General features: G+C 46.2%; 2 protein-coding genes across 2 annotated transcripts; both read right to left on the bottom strand.

Annotated features, from left to right (window-relative positions):
- Window positions 1-2,130: 2,130 nt before the first annotated feature.
- LOC309441340 (UDP-glucuronosyltransferase 1A1-like) lies at window positions 2,131-9,959 on the bottom strand (the record flags this gene model as incomplete). Its single annotated transcript, XM_082055973.1, has 6 exons — window positions 2,131-2,633; window positions 3,932-4,151; window positions 4,680-4,767; window positions 4,994-5,125; window positions 7,617-8,128; window positions 9,608-9,959. 6 exons carry the CDS (start codon window positions 9,957-9,959, stop codon window positions 2,336-2,338), a joined length of 1,602 nt encoding a protein of 533 aa, XP_081912099.1. The 3' UTR covers window positions 2,131-2,335.
- Window positions 9,960-13,510: 3,551 nt separating this feature from the next.
- LOC309441569 (UDP-glucuronosyltransferase 1A9-like) lies at window positions 13,511-21,366 on the bottom strand. The gene is made up of 5 exons (XM_082056370.1): window positions 21,292-21,366; window positions 16,520-16,651; window positions 16,166-16,253; window positions 15,166-15,385; window positions 13,511-13,809 (listed from the first exon to the last, which is right to left on the bottom strand). Exons 1-5 carry the CDS (start codon window positions 21,349-21,351, stop codon window positions 13,512-13,514), a joined length of 798 nt encoding a protein of 265 aa, XP_081912496.1. The 5' UTR covers window positions 21,352-21,366; the 3' UTR covers window position 13,511.
- Between the last annotated feature and the right edge of the window lie 841 nt (window positions 21,367-22,207).

Raw genomic sequence — 22,207 nt, 5'->3', positions numbered from 1 at the left:
GCGAGGTCTCGCTGGGTCTCATTTCCAGATGCACTGCTGTCACCTGGACCATGGGCACCGCAGAAGCTGTCACTTAAGGAGCGTGTGGAGCTGCAAAAGCTGCATTTTAAAAGCAGATCAGCTCTCATGCACCGTGGGGACTCCCTCTGCATGGCCCAAGGAAGAGGTTTCCATGTGTTTACCAAGGGCAGGAGGTGAGGAGGGAAAGGCAGAGGATGAAAAGCAACAGTTGGCATCGGTCCTGGACGGGGTGCAGGTGGTGTGGATGCCCATGAGAATTGGGCACTGCATGGGGACAGACTGAGGAGCAGAGCGACCATCCTCTTGAACTAAAGTACATGCTCTTTCAAGCAGCCATAGAAAATAGCAGCAGGAGCTTAGCAGGACACCTGTGCTGCCATAATGTACCTGGATACCTCCGTCTGTTTTGAGCCCCAAATATTAACTTACATTTAAGGTCTTTTCTGACTTTTTCTATAAGTAGCAGTGTGGGGACTGTGGCAACCTCAGGATGTGACCTCTCAGCATGGACCAAGTCATGAGCCAGTGAGACAGTAACGCTGAGCAGTGGCTTTTGTGCACTGAGGTGGCTTTCACACTGTGGGGCATTGAACCTTTCCCTTCTCCAGCTCTCTCTCCATGACCGAACAAGCATCCAGGTCCGTATCAAGACAGAAGACATACGAGCCATTAGTGTTAGTATTGTGGATTTATTTATAGGGCTGGGGTTTGGGTCTTTACCTGAGCATCACTTACAAAGAGTAAATCAGTTGGGTTTGATAAACAAAGGTGCTTACAAAGGTCTCATCACCTAACAGGTAAGCTCCAACTACAGCACTCTGCCTGATGGGGAACTTGGGTAAATACCAGTGGCTTTAGAGCCACTTCCCTGACGAAACTATAATTGAGGTCAGGATATTGTAAACACACACAAAACCCATTTAAGATGTGCATCTATCTTGGCTTATGTGACATATACAGAAAGCATATAACATTTGCCTCTTCTATGACAACAGCTACACAAAGATTTCAAAGTGTTTGATAAACCTGATGGTCTTACACTAGAGCAAATTGTTCTCCTAAAGCCCTTGAAGCAAAGTCTTATGAAATCCCTATATACCCTCCATATCTCCATTGCAGCCGCAGGAGATTCAAACAGCCCCAGCGAGCACCAGTGACCAGGAGGGTTGTGAACAAGCCGTGCAGACAGGGATCAAGAGGGTGCAGCGGTTTGTGCAGGAGGGTGGGTGAGAAGGGCCGTGCACCCTCCTCGTAGGCCCACAGCCCAGGGGCCCATGAGCAAGGTCTGCAAGGAGAAACTGGACCGGCAGCACACATTGGATACCGCAGTGGGTGACTGTCAGTTAAGGGGCTCTGAGGCACCATCTGCTGACCTGACAGGGAGTCAGGACAGGTGTGCTGCCTTCTGGGAGCTAAGGACTGACAAACATTCCTTAGCTGTCTCCTCAAATGTATGTACACCAATGCTCACAGCCTGGGGAGCAAACACGAGGAACTGGAGCTCCACAGCCGTTCTGAAAGTTATGATATCATAGGAATAACTGGAAGATGGTGGGACAATTTACACATCTGCAGCACTGCGATGGATGGATATAGGCTGTTCTGTAAAGACAGGCAGGGCAGAAGAGGAGGAGGAGTAGTGCTTTATGTTAAGGAGAACCTTGAATGTATAGAAGTCAACTATGGTGATTGTGAAAGCCTTTCAAATGCCTCTGGGTCAAGATCACTTCCTATGACAAAGTAACCTGTTTGTTTGCTTTGGGGAGAGCAGTGGACATTGTCTGCCTGGATTTCTCTGTTGCTTTAGGTGCTGTTTCCCACAGCCACCTCCTAGAGAAACTGATGTGTTACAGTCCACACAAGTGGTCTCGTCTCTGCGGTGGGTGGGGAACTGGATGACAGGCTGCACCCGGAGGGTGGTGGTAAATAGGGAGTGGGGAAGTAGACACTTTGGAAGGGAGAACCACCCTGCAGGGTGGAAAGGCTGGACAAGATGATCCTTGAGGTCCCTTCCAACCAGGTATTCTATGTTTCCTAGAGCCCTTTGTACACTAAGACGAGGAAGCCAGGAGCCTTGGACTCCACGCTATCTTCCCAAATGACTGGAGCACTTCTATACAACTTATTTTTAACAATCAATTCTTAATTAAAAGCAAAAATTATATCAGTGAAACAACCCCTCCTATGGTGCTATTTAAAGGAATACAATTATTTCCTGACTGAAAGCCAGTAATTATTTGAGTGAAATTTGAGATGTTCTCTGATCCTTCTGGTCTGGAGCAGAGTCCTTATTCCCTACCACTGGTTCCATCTGCTAGTGAGACTTTGCTTTGGTTGGCTTTCTTGCTCTTCCCTTCTTCGAGCAGCACCTGCGGCAGCAGAACAGGCAGCACTTCAGAGAAATGAAGAGGGAGAGGAGCACCACGGCCAGGAGGAAGGCAATGACGTCCAGGGAGTGGTACTGGATCCAGTTCAAGTCGTGAGCAGCGGGGCGCAGGTGTGGGGCCCCTTTGTGTCTCATTACAAACTCCACCCAGTGCACGGCCAGGTCCAAGGGGTGGATGGGTCTGTCGAGGTGAAGCTCAGAGAGGCGCTTGATGTTCTCTTTGTACCTGCCAAGGAAAGATGTTGGGTGTTTTCAGTGACTCCTGCTGCTGAGACTGAGACCCCAGAAAAAAGGCATGCAGTGTTAGTTGTCCGATGGCCCACTGGGGACTTCTCTGGTGGTGTCCTCCCACCCCATGAGAAGGATAATGGCAAAGATACAGGCTCAGAAAAGTGCTGTTTTCAGTGATAAACAAAGGAGAAAAGGTATGAGTAAAGAAGAAAAAGCTCAATTTGAGCTGTCAGCATAATCTTTGGGGTGAAAGTACCTGGCTGAAATGTGAGACTGGGTGTAGAAAAGCCATCCAGCTGAAGATCATGATCTATTCTTATTGTAATTAGTAGTAGTAATAGTATGTATTGTTATAAGAACAGTGGTTAGGAAACCATGGCAAAAGGTGCCATTTCTTACAAACACACTGGGGGAGAGGATGCCAAGGACTGAGAGGCCCTAAAACCAACGGAGAATGGGAATGGGGAAGAGGAGGGTATGTCCTACAGCTCCACTTCTTTGTGATGCCTTAAAACATGTTGGGCATGCTGTCTGCAAGACATAATGTCTAGTGTGGTTGCAGGTACCTCCTCAGTGTACCCAAGCACATTTTCCCTGCTCTGTGCTGGGACTGTCCAGCCTTGCTGAGCCAGGGAGCAGCTGACTGTGCTCATACAGCTCCTCATGAGCACTGTGTGTATGTGTGGGGGGGGAAATGACTGAGATAACAAATCTGTAAAATAAATGAACGATAATAGTTATGTTTAGGGAACCCTGCCAGCTGGAAGGCAATGTTTCTTGATGCAGAACAGCCTCAGGAAACAGCCTCATGCAAAGAAAACCAGCCGGGCAGCTGAGCCTTTCAATCTTTTCAGGCTGCCCACTGACTCATGTCACCACTGACTGGGGGAACAAAAGCAGTTTGCCACATCTGCCTTCACAGATTACATTTTCTACCACACTGTATCAAAACCCTCTAGGTCACTGCCTGGTAAATTTGGCTTTAAGCAGGTGACGTATTTTTTGTCAACTTGGTTTCTTCTACTGCACTTATACCCCATGTTCTCTGATACCTGCATCCTCTCATATCAGCCAGTTCTTGTCACCTGATGATTACAATCCTGGGCAGTGAGAAGGACAGTGCTGTTATGGGGACAGGACAAGGTTAACCCTGGGTAAGCATCAGCTTCTCAGTGATGTGGCTTTGATATAAGAAGGCATATAAGAACAGATTAGCGTTCTGTTAAGCTGGAAGCCAGAGTGCTGGTGTTACACAAGAGTAAAAGGAGAAGAGCTGTTTTTCTATATACTGACTTCCTATCATTAATAACTGCTTTCAGGGCAGTGGATATGTCCTGTGAAGTCATTTCAAGTATATTCAGTGTCAGTCCTGCTCCCCGTGACTCTACTCGCTTGGCGTTGTCCATCTGGTCTCCAAAGAACGGCATTAGTACCATTGGCACTGCGTTGCATATGCCCTCGTAGATACCGTGTGAGCCTCCGTGGGTAATAAAGGCACGAGTCTTAGGGTGAGCTGTGGAAGAAAGACAGACTTGCTTAGCTTTTTGATTTCTTAAGTCACAGTAATGCATCCCTGGGGAAAGAACTTGGGCAAAATTAGCACTGGCAGTCATAAATCAAGAACTTTGGGCTCTCACGTGTGTCATTACTTATGGACAGACTCAGGGCTGCAGAGAGTGGGGCATTACAAGGGACTGAGTGAACCTTGGGTTGTAGAGCCCTTTCTTGGTTTGGGTAATCTCTGGAAAGCCTTGGATAATCCTCCACAGCTTCTCAGATTTTAGGATGAAATCAGAGCCAAGTGATGTTAAGGAGGTTGTTACCATCACTTATTTTTACCATGTCTTCCATTTGCTGGCTTTTCAGATGGCCCACAGCTGAGTCCTGTTGTCTAACCAACAAGTGTACACCTGCCAACAGCATGTACTATTTTACCACAGTGATACAGGGACTCAGCAGAGATGATGCTAATGGGGCCTTCCCGCAGCAGTATCAGACTAAAAGAAACACGCTGGAGTCACTCAGGGTATCTCAGACCTACCTAGAAGATCATTCTGTGGCAGCCATTTGACGAGCTTCACGTTCTTTGGCAGGTTGTGGGGTGCCTTTCCCGTGTATCTCCACAAAACCTGTCAAGACAAGTAAGCAGAACATCAGTTCTCAGCAACTGGTCTCTCTCACGATGCACAAAACCTGTTTTGACTTGTGGAGCAGCTGGGCTGAAACTTTCTTCTGGCATCAGGGAGCAGGAGAAAGAAGGGAAGACCAAGCACACCAAAAAGCAAAGGTGATCATGTACTGTATTTGAAAAGAGCGTTGAATTGCTTTGCTGGAATTGAGAGAGTGAAACCGTACCGTTTGAGGCACAGAGCCCAAGGCATCTGCAATTTCTTCGGCTTTCTTCACAGGAATCTCAGAAACCATGGAGCCCAGTGAGAAGACAACAATGCCATGTTCTCCAGAGGCATTCACAATAGCTTCAAATTCCTGCCAATACAGAGTGCATCCCAAGTCAAAGTCCTTTCCACATTATGTGCTGTACTTTGTCACATTCGCACAAAACTGGGAAGGCAATAAAATGAGCAGCTAACACATCAAAATTATGATCAAGAAATTTATTTCTCTATAGGAAAATCAGTTCTAGGCGAAAAAAAACAGGCACAGGTGAATGAACAAAGTTATGGAGGTGTGCAGGATCGTTAGCAGAGGAGGGGCCCAGAGAAGATGAGAAGATATTGGAATGCCCACAGCCAGATCTGATCAGACTATAAACGGGCTTCCCACTGAAGATTCCCCTTGTGTGGTCTTCTCGGAGCAGCGGGTCTGTGCTGGAGCCCTCCCCTTAACTGGGACACTGTCTAAGTAAACTTTTCGGGATTGGATGCGCCTGACCTCCTCGTTTGGGTGACTGATTATCTACTAGATATATCCTTGAATAAGTCCTTGCCGATCAGGCAAGTGTAGTTCTTGCCGAACCAGGTGAGTGTTTGAGTACCTGGCACAGAGGGCTCTGGCTTTGTTTCTTGTGAGTGCGTGCATGCACGCTGTGGATCCTCATTATTCTTATTTTGCTGCAACCCAATAATGTCCTCAAGTGATATGCGAACCTTTATCTTATGTTATTGGAGTGCTAACTAATTGTATAAACCCTGTTTTGATTGGTTCATTGGCTGTACTTTTCCAGCCAGAATGAAGCCTTGCAGTCAGTGCTGCGCTTGGTGTTGTTCTGTGCGTCTGCTTAAAGCAAGTCCAAAAACAGCGCAAACCCAATAACCAGTCAGGCGCAATTCTGAAAAAGAGCTGGAAATAGGTTGTTTGAAAGTGGAGTTATGGCGAGAGAGAGAGTGAGTGCGTTTGTTAGAACCAATGATTCAGCTCATGTTAACCAGAGCAAGATCCCTCCGCAGCGTTCCCCAAATTCGGAAGTTGATTGCGAGCATAGACCCCGAAGATTGGGATGGAGACATATGGGGACAACCTGAAAATAGTGTTGATGAAGAGGAGGTGGAGAAAAAGGATGTGTGACCTCTTATTAAAACGGAGGCATGTACAGGACCATGGGGTGGACACCCCAAACTGCCATTTGTAGCACCCTGTGGATGGAACCTGATCTCACTGATTTGCAAGCTAAATTCCTATGCAAGCTGGGTGAAACAGAAACTTGATATGTTTGGCGTGTTTCACTAACAGGGGCTGATCAGATATTACTGAGTAATGAGCAAGCTGCGGGCTTTTGGTGACTTGGTGTGTTCTTCAGTGTTGGTCCGGATGGTGATCAGCCCATTACATCTCGTGTGGCTTACTGGGCTGGTGGCATGGATCCCAAGGAACGTGGGGAGCCCGTCACCATTAGGATAAAAGGCTTATCGGAGCTGGCTGAGGGAGTTCAAAAGGCTGCTTGTATACAAGCAATGTATGAGGGAGGGCTGCAAACCACTTTAAAGATACGTGCCCAGACCCTCAGGGAGAGAATTCAGGAGGCTATCAACCGTAACAAGCAGAACAGCCAAAATGCTCCTGCACGTGTATTAACCTTGGCTGAAATCGTGCACAATTTAGTCACCTACGGGCGTGAAATGGGATGGGTGGACCTGGGCAACAGCACAAACTGGAACAGGAGAGTTTGGAAAATGAGCCGCAAAACTCTCCACGAATGGTTCCCCCTTCATTGGGAACCTGAGCCCTACGGATTTGTTTCTATACTGTACCAGTTATCAAAGCAAAAGCCCTGAGTCTACAGTAGTAAAGGTGATACAAGCTCAGCAATAACTTCTGCTGCTGCAACACCACCATGGTCTGAAGAACGCAGTAAATGACAGGCATCTGCATTATATGCACAGCCCACTAGGGAGATTTGAACAAGTTAGGGAAGGAGAGTAGATACTTATACTCCTGAAGGTTTCTGTTTCCAGTCATCCTCTTCTACGCTTTCTTCCACAAATGTGGAAGGAGCTCCCTCTACTGTTTTTGATTGCCTACCCTGCTCGGATTTGGGTTATTCATGCACGTTATTGATCTCTGTCGCACAGTATCAGTGCCTGGGTATACCCACAGAGTTAATTCCACGTTTCTACTTTGTGCCCAGTTAAGTCTGCTACAATTAATCAATATTCCACAACTGTTAGGGGTATGAATATGATCTAGCATGATTTTGTCATTTATCTATATACAGTAGAACTGCCATGATTGTCTGACATTACTTGATATGCTTCCAACAAGCTAAGCTATACCTAGGCAGCTCTATAGCTTAGACAACTTCACCTAAGCTCTTCCGGAGAGAAACCCTTCAGCTGCTCACAGTGCAACGAAGCTAAGGTCTTGTGATCATCTATCAGAGCTACTTCCAAATCAAGCCATCCTGGTATTCGATCACATTTGTGCTCAAGCACAAATACTACTATAGGAAGCATTTAAAAAAGCAAATCTTAAATAATCACTAATAAATGCTATAATGCCCTTAATGGAAACAGCGACAAACCTTCGATAATGACTTCCTCTGAGCGCAGTTGATGCCTCCAACATAGACCATATTTGGCATTATTGGGCGCGGGTACTCAAAAACGAAGTCATATCTCATCAGCCAAATGGACGCTTTGCTAAACAGTTCCAGTACTGTTACTTCTCTTTGAAGAACCTCAGAAGCTACTTTCTCATATTTTGAATATAAGAGATAGCACAGCAAATCTTCTGAAATCCCAACCAGAAGGTTCTTCACACGCTCCGTAAATGTCATGTGATCTGAACTGGATGTGAAAGTCTTCGGCACATAAGAGAAAGGACTGGGGCACTGGGCGGCTTTGTAGTCCAAGGTACATGGAAGACCACGCATAAAGTACACTGAAGGGAGAGAGAGATTCTCAGCAAGAATTGGCCCACAGGGCATTACAGGATCCGTCATAATGGCATCAAATTTGGTATCATTGAGGTACTTCATTAGTTCTTTATTATACAAGAGTTGCCGACAAGCAGAAGAGAATATGTTGGTCAATTCTGACATATTGATGACTAAAAATGCAAATTTTTCTAGAATGGGAGAGTTATCAAAACTGTTTTCACCAATGGAATTGTAGCCTTCATCCAGAAACTCCTGTGTGTAAGGCACAGAGTATGTTTTGATGGTGAACGACTGTGAGCTGTTCAGGAGCAAATTGGCTTCAGGAATCACTGCAACAATTTCATGCCCTCTCTCCCAGAGTTTCTCCAGAACCACGCGCATGCTCAGCCAGTGACTTCCATCCTGAGGCACGACCAAGAGCTTCCCACCTTCTGCCAAACTCCAGAAAGAAAGAAAAAGAACAAGCCCGTTGGGTATCTGGTATCTCCACACAAATACCATGGTGCTGTTGGCAGGAAAATAAACAAACGAACTGTTCCTTCTTCTTCCAAGTCACGTATGAAAGCAAAATATCGTTGCACCTCAGTTATAACTTCGTGGTCTTTATACCTTCATGGTCTTTAATCCCTGTCTCCACAAAATGTTTACTGACAGAGGTTGGTGTTCAAAGATCATGTTTTAAACTGTGATAAAAGCATTTATAACAGTACTATCAAGGGATCTAAATCAAGAAGTACTTCCATGCATTTGTCTTATCTTAAATGATTCAGAACAATTAGCAGGGCCTTCAAATTGCAGAGGTAGCAGTTGTTTTTAAAGGGATTTTTCTGGATCAGGGCTGTTTGAGGTGAGTCGCTGTGCACATGACTGTCCTGTGCCAGATTTAAAGTCAGGAGCACTTCTCTCCAGCTTTTATGGCCACTGGGTTTCTCCAGAGAGTTTATAGTACAAGAAGCATGTGGTGCTATTGACACAGAAGACCTAGATCTCCAACCTTCCCTCTTACACCTTCGCTCAGAAAGGTGCCTGGAGTTCACAGGCGATGTTCTACACGCTGAGCAGGAGCTGGCACGCCAAGCAGTGGTGTCACCAAAGTTTGTGTAACACATTAACCAAACGCCTCTTTGTGTAGACAGTGATGCAGCAGAATATGCAGCTCTTGCTCAAGAGGGGAGCTCAACTCCGTAAGAGTCCATAGGTGAGCAGCTCAAGGTCAAAGATCTTTTTGAAGGCAATGATACCACAGCATATGTAGTCCTTGCTCAAGAAGGGCCGTAAGAGTTCATAGGTGAGAGGCTACAGGCCAAATAGTTATAGATGTTCTTAATAATACCTGCTTTACAAAAGAACTTTATAAGTCTTGGCTGTGGTATAAGCCAAGATAGTCCCACTCCAAGGACTTGTTTAGATAGCCAAAGCAGATTGATTTGCATGGGATTTCAGTGACTTATTAAATAATTCTTAAGAAACTGAGTTGACACGAAGGCAAATGATGCAATGGATAGTCAAGGGGTAGATGGGTGAGTAGGAGTAGGAAAGGATCTGTAAAGACAGCATCAAATCCTTAAGATATGTGACAAGCTCTTTGTTGTCCAGTAAGTGTGAACAGGTAGACAGGAACAAGGCAGAGGAATTTTTCACTAGTTCATGTGTTTTAAAAAATATTTCCAGAAAAGATCCTTCTTCAAACGCATTCTGGCCAGTTCTCCAGAAAGTGCGATCCAGCTCTTCCTGCGTGAAAGGCACTGGGTACGTTTTCATAACAAAATTCTTTGTTGGCTTTATGTGGAGAGTGATTTCAGGTGCTACGACGACTATTTCATGTCCCTTCTGCTTCAGACCATCCAACACTTCCCGCATGCTGAGCCAATGGCTCCCATCCACCGGCACCACCAGCAGCTTCCCACCAGCAGCCAAGCTGAGCATGGACAGGAGCAGAACCAGCGTTGCCGTGACTCGTGCATGAGCACTAAGCACCGGGACCATTTCTGCAGAAACCTGGTGAGTGCTGCCCACAAAGAAAACCACTGGTGACACTGAAGCAAGAGCACCAGCTCTGCGCTTTTAAGCAATCTGTGCTTCTGTCTAACTTTTGATCTTTGGAGTTATTTGCTGTGTGGTAAATGGATAATCACTGTTTAGATTAAAGGCTGCAGAACAAGAGATCAGTAATCTACATCATTGCATAGTAAATGTGGTGAGAGTGCCAGATATGCTCTGCCTGGTTCCATTAGAAAAGCTTTGGCAGCTCTGTTGCCTTTGAGCAGAATCTGCCAGGCCACCACAGCCCCTTCAGGCAAAGTGAGATTGACTTTTCTCTCAGATCTCACATAGCCATCACCACAGTCAAACCTTGTACATGGAGACAGTGCTTCTTAGCCTCAGAGTCCACAACCTGCAGCACTCCTGCTGATTCCAGCTTTGGAAATAGCCTTGGGAAGCAGACAAGTTCATTGACAAAGAAACAAGTAGTAAGGCAGCAAAGGTACACCAGGACAGAAGCCTGATGTGCCTTTCTCAGTAAGTAGCGGACCCTGCAACGATTTGCAAAGTTGTATGAATTATACCTGACTGCAAGGCTTCGACAGCCCCTCAGACTTGCCTGCTGCTCATCCATCACTCAGAAAGGCAGAGAGTACCAAGTAACTCAGCATCCAAGTGAGAGTGCACAGGGTGAGGCAGCACCAGGACCCATCTGTGGGTGTCTGGCCCTGGGATCCCTGCACAGAGGAGGAGGAGTAGGTGCTCCTGTGCAGGTTGCAGCTGTTTCTTGCTCTGCCCTTGAATAATGGGCATATTTAACTTCTCAGGGTGTCTTGCAAGGGACAGAGTCCTTCTGAGCGCTGTGTCCCTGTGGGCCCGGGGTCTTCTTGGACCCATCCGCCCAGACCACATATGGCAGTGGAAAAACCTCACTGCTGCCCTTGGGAACTGCCTGTAGCTGCAGAAAAATGTCAGCAATTCCTGTCATTTCCCACGGTCTGTCTGGTGGGAAGCAGAGAGAGATGCTGAGAGCATCCTCCCAGCAGAACCAGGGCTGCTCTGTCCCCCAGGACACCCCCATCCTGAAGCCAAAGAGGCTCTCACCTGTGTTTTGCAGTGGGGGGGTCTCCAGGTCACCAGAAAAGCCAGGGGCAGCACTGGCTTGCACTACCTTGTTTATTTTTTTTTTTTTCCCAGTCTTTCTTTTGCAAATCTGGATGTTAAAATCCAGGCAAAAATAAACACAGAAAATCTCTCTGGTTGTGAGCAGAACAGAACAGCTCTCCTTTCCTTTCACAGCTTCAATGGGGTGCTGTGTGAGTGCTCGGTGATGCTGAGAGGTTGCTGGAGGCTGGAGGTGATGGATGATGTGCAGGTGGTGTGGATGCCCATGAGAATTGGGCACTGCATGGGGACAGGCTGAGGAGCAGAGAGACCATCCTCTTGAACTAAAGTACATGCTTTTTCAAGCAGCAATAGAAAATAACAGCAGCAGGTACTTAGCAGGACACCTGTGCTGCCATAATGTACCTGGATGCCTCCGTCTGTTTTGAGCCCCAAATATTAACTTACATTTAAGGTCTTTTCTGACTTTTTCTATAAGTAGCAGTGTGGGGACTGTGGAAACCTCAGGATGTGACCTCTCAGCATGGACCAAGTCATGAGCCAGTGAGACAGTAATGCTGAGCAGTGGCTTTTGTGCACTGAGGTGGCTTTCACACTGTGGGGCATCGAACCTTTCCCTTCTCCAGCTCTCTCCATGACTGAACAATATCAAGAAGGAAGACGTAAGCACCGTTACTGTTAGTATTGTGGATTTGTTTATAGGGCTGGGGTTTGGGTCTTTACCTGAGCATCACTTACAAAGAGTAAATCAGTTGGGTTTGGTAAACAAAGGTGCTTACAAAGGTCTCATCACCTGACAGGTAAGCTCCAACTACAGCACTCTACCTGATGGGGAACTTGGGTAAATACCAGTGGCTTTAGAGCCACTTCCCTGTGTTTAGGATATTGTAAACACACACAAAACCCATTTAAGATGTGCGTCTAGCTTGGCTTATGTGACATATACAGAAAGCGTATAACATTTGCCTCTTCTATGACAACAACTACCCAAAGATTTCAAAGTGTTTGATAAACCTGATGGTCTTACACTAGAGCAAATTGTTCTCCGAAAGCCCTTGAAGCAAAGTCTTATGAAATCCCTATATACCCTCCATATCTCCATTGCAGCCGCAGGAGATTCAAACAGCCCCAGCGAGCACCAGTGACCAGGAGGGTTGTGAACAAGCCGTGCAGACAGGGATCAAGAGGGCGCAGCAGTTTGTGCAGGAGGGTGGGTGAGAAGGGCCGTGCACCCTCCTCGTAGGCCCACAGCCCAGGGGCCCATGACCAAGGTCTGCAAGGAGAAACTGGACCAGCAGCACACATTGGATACCGCAGTGGGTGACTGTCAGTTAAGGGGCGCTGAGGCACCATCTGCTGACCTGACAGGGAGTCAGGACAGGTGTGCTGCCTTCTGGGAGCTAAGGACTGACAAACATTCCTTAGCTGTCTCCTGAGATGAGAATGAGAAGACCAGCCACCTCAAATGTATGTACACCAATGCGCACAGCCTGGGGAGCAAACACGAGGAACTGGAGCTCCACAGCCATTCTGAAAGTTATGATATCATAGGAATAACTGGAAGATGGTGGGACAATTTACACAACTGCAGGACTGCAATGGATGGCTATAGGCTGTTCTGTAAAGACAGGCAGGGCAGAAGAGGAGGAGGAGGAGTAGTGCTTTATGTTAAGGAGAACCTTGAATGTATAGAAGTCAACTATGGTGATTGTGAAAGCCTTTCAAATGCCTCTGGGTCAAGATCACTTCCTATGACAAAATAACATGCTTGGTTGCTGTGGGGAGAGCAGTGGACGTTGTCTGCCTGGATTTCTCTGTTGCTTTAGGTGCTGTTTCCCACAGCCACCTCCTAGAGAAACTGATGTGTTACAGTCCACACAAGTGGTCTCTGCAGTGGGTGGGGAACTGGATGACAGGCGGCACCGAGAGGGTGGTCCTTTTCAAACTGACAACCTGTCATGAGTGGGGGCCCAATGCTGTTTAATGTCTTCATGAATGATCTGGAGGGTGGGATCAAGCATAGCCTGATGAAACGTGGTGATGATATCACACTAAGTGGGGAAGTAGACACTTTGGAAGGGAGAACCACCCTGCAGGGTGGAAAGGTTGAACCAGATGATCCTTGAGGTCCCTTCCAACCATGTATTCTATGTTTCCTAGAGCCCTTTGTAGAATAAGACATGGACTCCGGGAGCCTTGGACTCCACATTATCTTTCCAAACGACTGGAGTTATACAAGTTATTTTTAACAATCAATTCTTAATTAAAAGCAAAAATTATATCAGTGGAACAACCCCTCCTATGGTGCTATTTAAAGGAACACAATTATTTCCTGTCTGAAGGTCAGCAATTATTTGAGTGAAATTTGAGATGTTCTTGATCCTTCTGGTCTGGAGCAGAGTCCTTATTCCCTACCACTGGTTCCATCTGCTAGTGAGACTTTGCTTTGGTTGGCTTTCTTGCTCTTCCCTTCTTCGAGCAGCACCTGCGGCAGCAGAACAGGCAGCACTTCAGAGAAATGAAGAGGGAGAGGAGCACCACGGCCAGGAGGAAGGCGATGACGTCCAGGGAGTGGTACTGGATCCAGTTCAAGTCGTGAGCAGCGGGGCGCAGGTGTGGGGCCCCTTTGTGTCTCATTACAAACTCCACCCAGTGCACGGCCAGGTCCAGCGGGTGGATGGGTCTGTCGAGGTGAAGCTCAGAGAGGCGCTTGATGTTCTCTTTGTACCTGCCAAGGAAAGATGTTGGGTGTTTTCAGTGACTCCTGCTGCTGAGACTGAGACCTCAGAAAAAAGGCATGCAGTGTTAGTTGTGTGGTGGCCCACTGGGGTCTTCTCTGGTGGTGTCCTCCCACCCCATGAGAAGGATAATGGCAAAGATACAGGCTCAGAGAAGTGCTGTTTTCAGTGATAAACAAAGGAGAAAAGGTATGAGTAAAGAAGAAAAAGCTCAATTTGAGCTGTCAGCAAAATCTTTGGGGTGAAAGTACCTGGCTGAAATCTGAGACTGGGTGTAGAAAAGCCATCTAGCTGAAGATCATGATCTATTCTTATTGTAATTAGTAGTAGTAGTGTCATGTATTGTTATAAGAACAGTGGTTAGGAAACCATGGCAAAAGGTGCCATTTCTTAGAAACACATTGGGGGAGAGGATGCCAAGGACTGAGAGGCCCTAAAACCAACAGAGAATGGGAATGGGGAAGAGGACGGTATGTCCTACAGCTCCACTTCATTGTGATGCCTTAAAACACGTTGGGCACGCTGTCTACAGGACATAATGTCTAGTGTGGTTCCAGGTACCTCCTCAGTGTACCCAAGCACATTTTTCCTGCTCTGTGCTGGGATTGTCCAGCCTTTCTGAGCCAGGGAGCAGCTGACTGTGCTCATACAGCTCCTCATGAGCACTGTGTGTGTGTGGGGGGAAATGACTGAGAAAACAAATCTGTAAAACAAATGAGTGATAATAGCTATGTTTAGGGAACCCTGCCAGCTGGAGGGCAAAGTTTCTTGATGCAGAACAGTCTCAGGACCTATACAGAGGCACTGCAACTTGTCTCCTTCCTCCTGCTGCTGTGCAGGCAGCATCTCTGGGGAAGCCTCATGCAAAGAAAACCAGCCGGGCAGCTGAGCCTTTCAGTCTTTTCAGGCTGCCCACTGACTCATGTCACCACTGACTGGGGCAACAAAAGCAGTTTGCCACATCTGCCTTCACCGATTGCATTTTCTACCACATTGTATCAAAACCCTCTAGGTCACTGCTTGGTAAATTTGGCTTTAAGCAGGTGACGTATTTTTTGTCAACTTGATTTCTTCTACTGCACTTATACCCCATGTTCTCTGATACCTGCATCGTCTCATATCAGCCAGTTCTTGTCACCTGATGATTACAATCCTGGGCAGTGAGAAGGACAGTGCTGTTATGGGGACAGGACAAGGTTAACCCTGGGTAAGCATCAGCTTCTCAGTGATGTGGCTTTGATATAAGAAGGCATATAAGAACAGATTAGCGTTCTGTTAAGCTGGAAGCCAGAGTGCTGGTGTTACACAAGAGTAGAAGGAGAAGAGCTGTTTTTCTATATACTGACTTCTTATCATTAATAACTGCTTTCAGGGCAGTGGATATGTCCTGTGAAGTCATTTCAAGTATATTCAGCGTCAGTCCTGCTCCCCGTGACTCTATTCGCTTGGCGTTGTCCATCTGGTCTCCAAATAACGGCATTAGTACCATTGGCACTGCGTTGCATATGCCCTCGTAGATACCGTGTGAGCCTCCGTGGGTAATAAAGGCACGAGCCTTAGGGTGAGCTGTAGAGGAAAGACAGACTTGCTTAGCTTTTTGATTTCTTAAGTCACAGTAATGCATCCCTGGGGAAAGAACTTGGGCAAAATTAGCACTGGCAGTCATAAATCAAGAACTTTGGGCTGTCACGTGTATCATTACTTATGGACAGACTCAGGGCTGCAGAGAATGGGGCATTACAAGGGACTGAGTGAACCTTGGGTTGTAGAGCTCGCTCTTGGTTTGGGTAATCTCTGGAAAGCCTTGGATAATCCTCCAAAGCTTTTCAGATTTTAGGATGAAATCAGAGCCAAGTGATGTTAAGGAGGTTGTTACCATCACTTGTTTTTACCATGTCTTCCATTTGCTGGCTTTTCAGATGGCCCACAGCTGAGTCCTGTTGTCTAACCAACAAGTGTACACCTGCCAACAGCATGTACTATTTTACCACTTGAAAAGCCTGATGACCCGTCTGGAAATGCTCTCTCGGGCACCTTAAATTTTATGTTCAGTCCAGTAGATAAAAACATGATAAAAATGCACAGCTGGCTAGTCAGAGGTAAAGACCCCCATTTTTGACAGAAAGGGTAGTGAAGCGTTGGAACACCTTCCAAACAGTGGTCTTCCATAATTTGGCAATTTTGAAGTTGCAACCAGATAAGTTTCTAAACAGCAAAGGCCGAAAGTAAATCCTGTGACCCACAGTGATACAGGGACTCAGCAGAGATGATGCTAATGGGGCCTTACCATAGCAGTATCAGACTAAAAGAAACACGCTGGAGTCATTCAGGGTATCTCAGACCTACCTAGAAGATCATTCTGTGGCAGCCATTTGACGAGCTTCACGTTCTTTGGCAGGTTGTGAGGCACCTTTCCCGTGTATCGCCACAAAACCTGTCAAGACAAGTAAGCACAACATCAGTTCTCAGCAACTGGTCTCTTGCTGCTCCTCAGTGGGTTTGAAAAGCACAGCTAAAAACTTCCACGATGCACAAAACCTGTTTTGTCTTGCGGAGCAGCTGGGCTGATACTTCCTTCTGGCATCAGGGAGCAGGAGAAAGAAGGGAAGACCAAGCACACCAAAAAGCAAAGGTAATCATGTACTGTATTTGAAAAGAGCGTTGAATTGCTGTGCTGGAATTGGGAGAGGGAAACCATACCGTTTGAGGGACAGAGCCCAAGGCATCTGCAATTTCTTCGGCTTTCTTCATAGGAATCTCAGAGACCATGGAGCCCAGCGAGAAGACAACAATGCCATGTTCTCCAGAGGCATTCACAATGGCTTCAAATTCCTGCCAACACAGAGTGCATCCCGAGTCAAAGTCCTTTCCATGTTATGTGCTGTACTTTGTCACATTTGCACAAAACTGGGAAGACAATAATATGAGCAGCTAACACAACAAAGTTATGATCAGGAAATTCAGTTATCTATACAAAAATCAGTTCTGGGGGGAAAAAATGGGCAGTGGTGGATGAACAGAGTTATGGAGGTGTGCAGGATCGTTAGCAGAGGAGGGGCCCAGAGAAGATGAGAAGATACTGGAATGCCCACAGCCAGATCTGATCAGACTATAAACGGGCTTCCCACTGAAGATTCCCCTTGTGTGGTCTTCTCAGAGCAGCGGGTCTGTGCTGGAGCCCTCCCCTTAACTGGGACACTGTCTAAGTAAACTTCCCGGGATTGGAAGCGCCTGAGCTCCTCGTTTGGGTGACTGATAATCTACTAGATATATCCTTGAATAAGTCCTTGCCCATCAGGCAAGTGTAGTTCTTGCCGAACCAGGTGAGTGTTTGAGTACCTGACACGTGTGTTGTGTTCTGTGCTACTGTTTTCTGCCTTGCGGTCAGTGCTGCCCTTGGTGTTGTTCTGTGCGTCTGCTTAAAGCAAGTCCGAAACCAGCACAAACCCGATAACCAGTCAGAGAGGCGCAATTCTGAAAAAGAGCTGGAAATAGGTTGTTTGGAAGTGGAGTTATGGCGAGAGAGAGAGTGAGTGCGTTTGTTAGAACCAATGATTCAGCTCATGTTAACCAGAGCAAGATCCCTCCGCAGCGTTCCCCAAATTCGGAAATTGATTGCGAGCATAGACCCCGAAGATTGGGATGGAGACATATGGGGACAGCCTGAAAATAGTGTTGATGAAGAGGAGGTGGAGAAATAGGATGTGCGACCTCTTATTAAAACTGAGGCACGTACAGGACCATGGGGTGGACACCCCAAACTGCCATTTGTAGCACCCTGTGGATGGGACCTGATCTCACTGATTTGCAAGCTAAATTCTTACGCAAGCTGGGTGAAACAGAAACTTGATATGTTTGGCGTGTTTCACTAACAGGGGCTGATCAGATATTACTGAGTAATGAGCAAGCTGCGGGCTTTTGGTGACTTGGTGTGTTCTTCAGTGTTGGTCCGGATGGTGATCAGCCCATAACATCTCGTGTGGCTTACTGGGCTGGTGGCATGGATCCCAAGGAACGTGGGGAGCCCATCACCATTAGGATAAAAGGCTTATCAGAGCTGGCTGAGGGAGTTCAAAAGGCTGCTTGTATACAAGCAATGTATGAGGGAGGGCTGCCAAAAACTTTAAAGATATGTGCCCAGACCCTCAGGGAGAGAATTCAGGAGGCTATCAAGCGTAACAAGCAGAACAGCCAAAATGCCACTGCACGTGTATTAACCTTGGCTGAAATCGTGCACAATTTAGTCACCTACGGGTGTGAAATGGGATGGGTGGACCTGGGCGACAGCACAAACTGGAACAGGAGAGTTTGGAAAATGAGCCGCAAAACTCTCCACGAATGGTTCCCCCTCCGTTGGGAACCTGAGCCCTTCCACGGCTGGTGGTGCAAAGCAGGGCAGCCTGTGGCATCAGGCGCTTGCATTAGGGGTTTAATGACACTGCATTTATTGGGCCTGCGTTGAGTATAATTATATTGAATCACTGCCAATTTTTTAATCTGTTTTGTTTGTTCAATTTAAATACAAGAAGGACTAGGAGATCTGCCACTGGAATCCAAGAGCAAGAGCATTCTGATGAAGCATAAAAACAGCTGAAGGCTGGAGCAAGAATCCTACACCATAGAAAAATATTTGGTAAAGACAGGGAAGGGAAGACAAAACTGGAGGGAATTATTGCAGGCATCAGAGTTAAGTGGAATCAAATGAACTAAATGTCCCTGTAAGTCTGGCAACTGAAATGTTATATCTAAGGTCTGAGGGGATAACAGAGATCGACCCTGTCCTACCAGAATTCTCAGAAGACATGCTCTACATTAAGGCACCATAGATATCTGGTTGGGAGGTCAAGGTGCAGTTCTGTATAAACTCTCAGATATCTGGGAACTGCAAAATCCTCCCTAAATTACCAATGTGCTTTTGGTACAAAATTCTTTGGCAGTTCCTGATGCAGTGGAATGGGTATGGCTATTTCAGAGCATTTTCAGCACTATTTATTCTCTATGGGACCAGTCACATCAGTTTTACTCTGTTCTTTGAATGCTTTTGCATGACAAGGTCTGACTCTCTGCTCAGGAACGCCAGTACCATTAAGAAGCTTTTTGTAACACTGCTTTGGAAATAGGTGGGTTATTGTTCTAAAGCCTTTTTAACCAGGCTCTGCTTGTATAGGTGGGTTCTACACATGACCCTTATGAAATATCTGCAGTAGACATTAACCGAAAAATAAGAGAAAGCATTAAGAATTAGGAGGATTTCTTTGGGGAAAGTGGTAGATATCTCATACTTAGGAACTTCGGCATAGTTCAAGCAAAACATAGTTGCAGTCCAGATCTGGGACAGAGTATTTTGCACAGAAGATCTCTCGCTCCTTCGCTGGGTGATGGGGGTTTCACTCAGGTCTGCCACTGTCTGAAATTGCTGCAGAAATGGACCTCTGCTCAGGGCAGAAGACTAGCATTACCCCAGCTAGCACCAAGTCCTGTAAACAGGCATACTAAATTGAATTACTGGAAATAGGCTGCTGGAAAATACTGAGAGAAAAGCCCAGCTTTTCATGCTGCCAGGAGCTCCATCTCACGGTGAGAGTGAACAGTGCAGTCATAGCCAAGCTAGAGGGGATAAAAAAAGGTAACTAACCTGTGGTAACGCTTTTTCCTGAGTGCAGCTTATGCCTCCGATCAAGACCATATTAGGCATTAGGGGCCTGGGGTACTCAAACACAAAGTCCTATTTCATGAGCCAAACAGATGTGTGGTCGAACAGCTCAAGCATTGTTGCCTCTTGTTGGAGGAATTCCCTGATCAAACGATCATATGGTGAATAAAGAAAGCTGCAAGCCAGGGAACTGCTCAGGCTAGCTAGGAGGTTGCCGGTGCGCTGCAGGAACGCCATGCGGTCTGTGTAGCGAGTGAAGAACCTGGGAACGTAAGGAGGAGGATTTGGGCATTCCACAAATTTATCTCTGGCGCAAGCACCGTGATTTCATGTCCCCTCTCTCTGAGCCGCTCCACAACCGGGCGCATGCTGAGCCAGTGGCTGCCATCGATAGGGACAACCAAAAGCTTTCCTCCTTCAGAAAAGGTCCACAGGAGCAGGAAAAACACAGCTCAGGAGGCAAGAAGATTATGTCCTGGATTTGAAGAAGCCATTTTCCGTGAGCTGTCAGCGAAGTTTTAACCAGCTGCAAAACTGCTGCAGGGGATGAGGAATGAATAGCAGGGTACTTTGCACTTTGTTCTTCACTAAGGTAAGTGTTTAATGTTTAATGGACCATATGTCTGTGAGCAGAAACAAGGGTAATTTTTAACTGTGGGTAAAGACTGGATTTATCTTTGATGAAGACTGAAGGCTTTAAGCAACTGGGCACTGCAAGGTAAACTTGAATGCTTGAATTAATAGTAGAGGATTCAAATGCTCAAGATGAAGCCTCAAGCAGTCAGCAATGTCTCACACTGAAAGGCTGAACAGAGTTAAGATTGGGAGGTATCACCTGACTGAGCAATCTCTATCTTTTTAGCTTCCAGTTAATGATGAACTCCCTGCCTTGAGTCTGCTCAAGTGATTGGACACAGAACTTGGAACAGAAGTCTGACCCGTGGATTAACTTGTGCTCTCAGAACCTAAACAGGAAGCAATGAATTGACAGAGATTTGATATCCAGTGGGTTGATAAGGTTTATCTTCAGATTTGTTCCTATACTGTACCAGTTATCAAAGCAAAAGCCCTGAGTCTACAGTAGTAAAGGTGATACAAGCTCAGCAATAACTTCTGCTGCTGCAACACCACCGCGGTCTGAAGAACGCAGTAAATGACAGGCATCTGCATTATATGCACAGCCCACTAGGGAGATTTGAGCAAGTTAGGGAAGGAGGGTAGATACTTATAGTCCTGAAGGTTTCTGTTTCCAATCATCCTCTTCTACGCTTTCTTCCACAAATGTGGAAGGAGCTCCCTCTACTGTTTTTGATTGCCTACCCTGCTCGGATTTGGGGTATTCATGCACATTATTGATCTCTGTCGCACACTATCAGTGCCTGGGTATACCCACAGAGTTAATTCCACCTTTCTACTTTGTGCCCAGTTAAGTCTCCTACAATTAATCAATATTCCACAACTGTTAGGGGTATGAATATGATCTAGCATGATTTTGTCTTTTATCTGGATACAGTAGAACTGCCATGATTGTTTGACATTTCTTGATATGCTTCCAACAAGCTAAGCTATACCTAGGCAGCTGTATAGCTTAGACAACTTCACCTAAGCTCTTCCGGAGAGAAACCCTTCAGCTGCTCACAGTGCATTGAAGCTAAGGTCTTGTGATCATCTATCAGAGCTACTTCCAAATCAAGCCATCCTGGTATTCGATCACATTTGTGCTCAAGCACAAATACTACTAAAGGAAGCATTTAAAAAAGCAAATCTTAAATAATCACTAATAAATGCTATAATGCCCTTAATGGAAACAGCGACAAACCTTCGATAATGACTTCCTCTGAGCGCAGTTGATGCCTCCAACATAGACCATATTTGGCATTATTGGGCGCGGGTACTCAAAAACGAAGTCATATCTCATCAGCCAAATGGACGCTTTGCTAAACAGTTCCAGTACTGTTACTTCTCTTTGAAGAACCTCAGAAGCTACGTTCTCATATTTTAAATAAAACAGGTAGCACAACAAATCTTCTGAAATCCCAACCAGAAGGTTCTTCACACGCTCCGTAAATGTCATGTGATCTGAACTGGATGTGACAACTTCACCTAAGCTCTTCCCGAGAGAAACCCTTGAGCTGCTGTTTTTAAGGGGATTTTTCTGGATCAGGGTGGTTTGAGGTGAGTCACTGTGCACATTTCTGTCCTGTGCCAGATTTAAAGTCAGGAGCACTTCTTTCCAGCTTCTATGGCCTCTGAGTTTCTCCAGAGAGTTTATAGTACAAGAAGCATGTGGTGCTATTGACACAGAAGACCTAGATCTCCAACCTTCCCTCTTACACCTTTGCTCAGAAAGGTGCCTGGAGTTCACACGCGATGTTCTACACGCTGAGCAGGAACTGGCACGCCAAGCAGTGGTGTCACCAAAGTTTGTGTAACACATTAACCAAACACCTCTTTGTGTAGACAGTGATGCAGCAGAGTATGCAGCTCTTGCTCAAGAGCAGCCGTAAGAGTTCATAGGTGAGTAGCTCAAGGTCAAAGATCTTTTTAAAGGCAATGATACCACAGAATATGTGGTCCTTGCTCAAGAAGGGCCATAAGAGTTCATAGGTGAGAGGCTACAGGCTAAATGTTTTTAAAAGTTCTTAATATTACCTGCTTTTCAAAAGAAGTTAATAAGGCTTGGCTGTGGTATCCTGTGGAAATCCTGTTCTCTCTAACACTCGACTACAGCCTAC

Source organism: Streptopelia decaocto, assembly GCF_964273445.1.
Source record: "Streptopelia decaocto genome assembly, chromosome: 6".
NCBI classification, from domain to species: Eukaryota; Metazoa; Chordata; class Aves; order Columbiformes; family Columbidae; genus Streptopelia; species Streptopelia decaocto.
The sequence above is the reverse complement of the archived record's forward strand: the minus strand, read 5'-3'. Positions and strand labels throughout refer to the sequence as shown.

Excerpts from the sequence above, each read along its gene's own strand:
- LOC309441569 (XM_082056370.1), bottom strand. The coding sequence starts at position 21,351 with ATGCCAAATATGGTCTATGTTGGAGGCATCAACTGCGCTCAGAGGAAG. Across the intron at positions 16,254-16,519 it reads TGGGCTCTGTCCCTCAAACG|GTTTTGTGGCGATACACGGG; the intron begins GTATGGTTTCCC and ends TTGTCTTGACAG. Across the intron at positions 15,386-16,165 it reads GCCACAGAATGATCTTCTAG|CTCACCCTAAGGCTCGTGCC; the intron begins GTAGGTCTGAGA and ends TTTCCTCTACAG.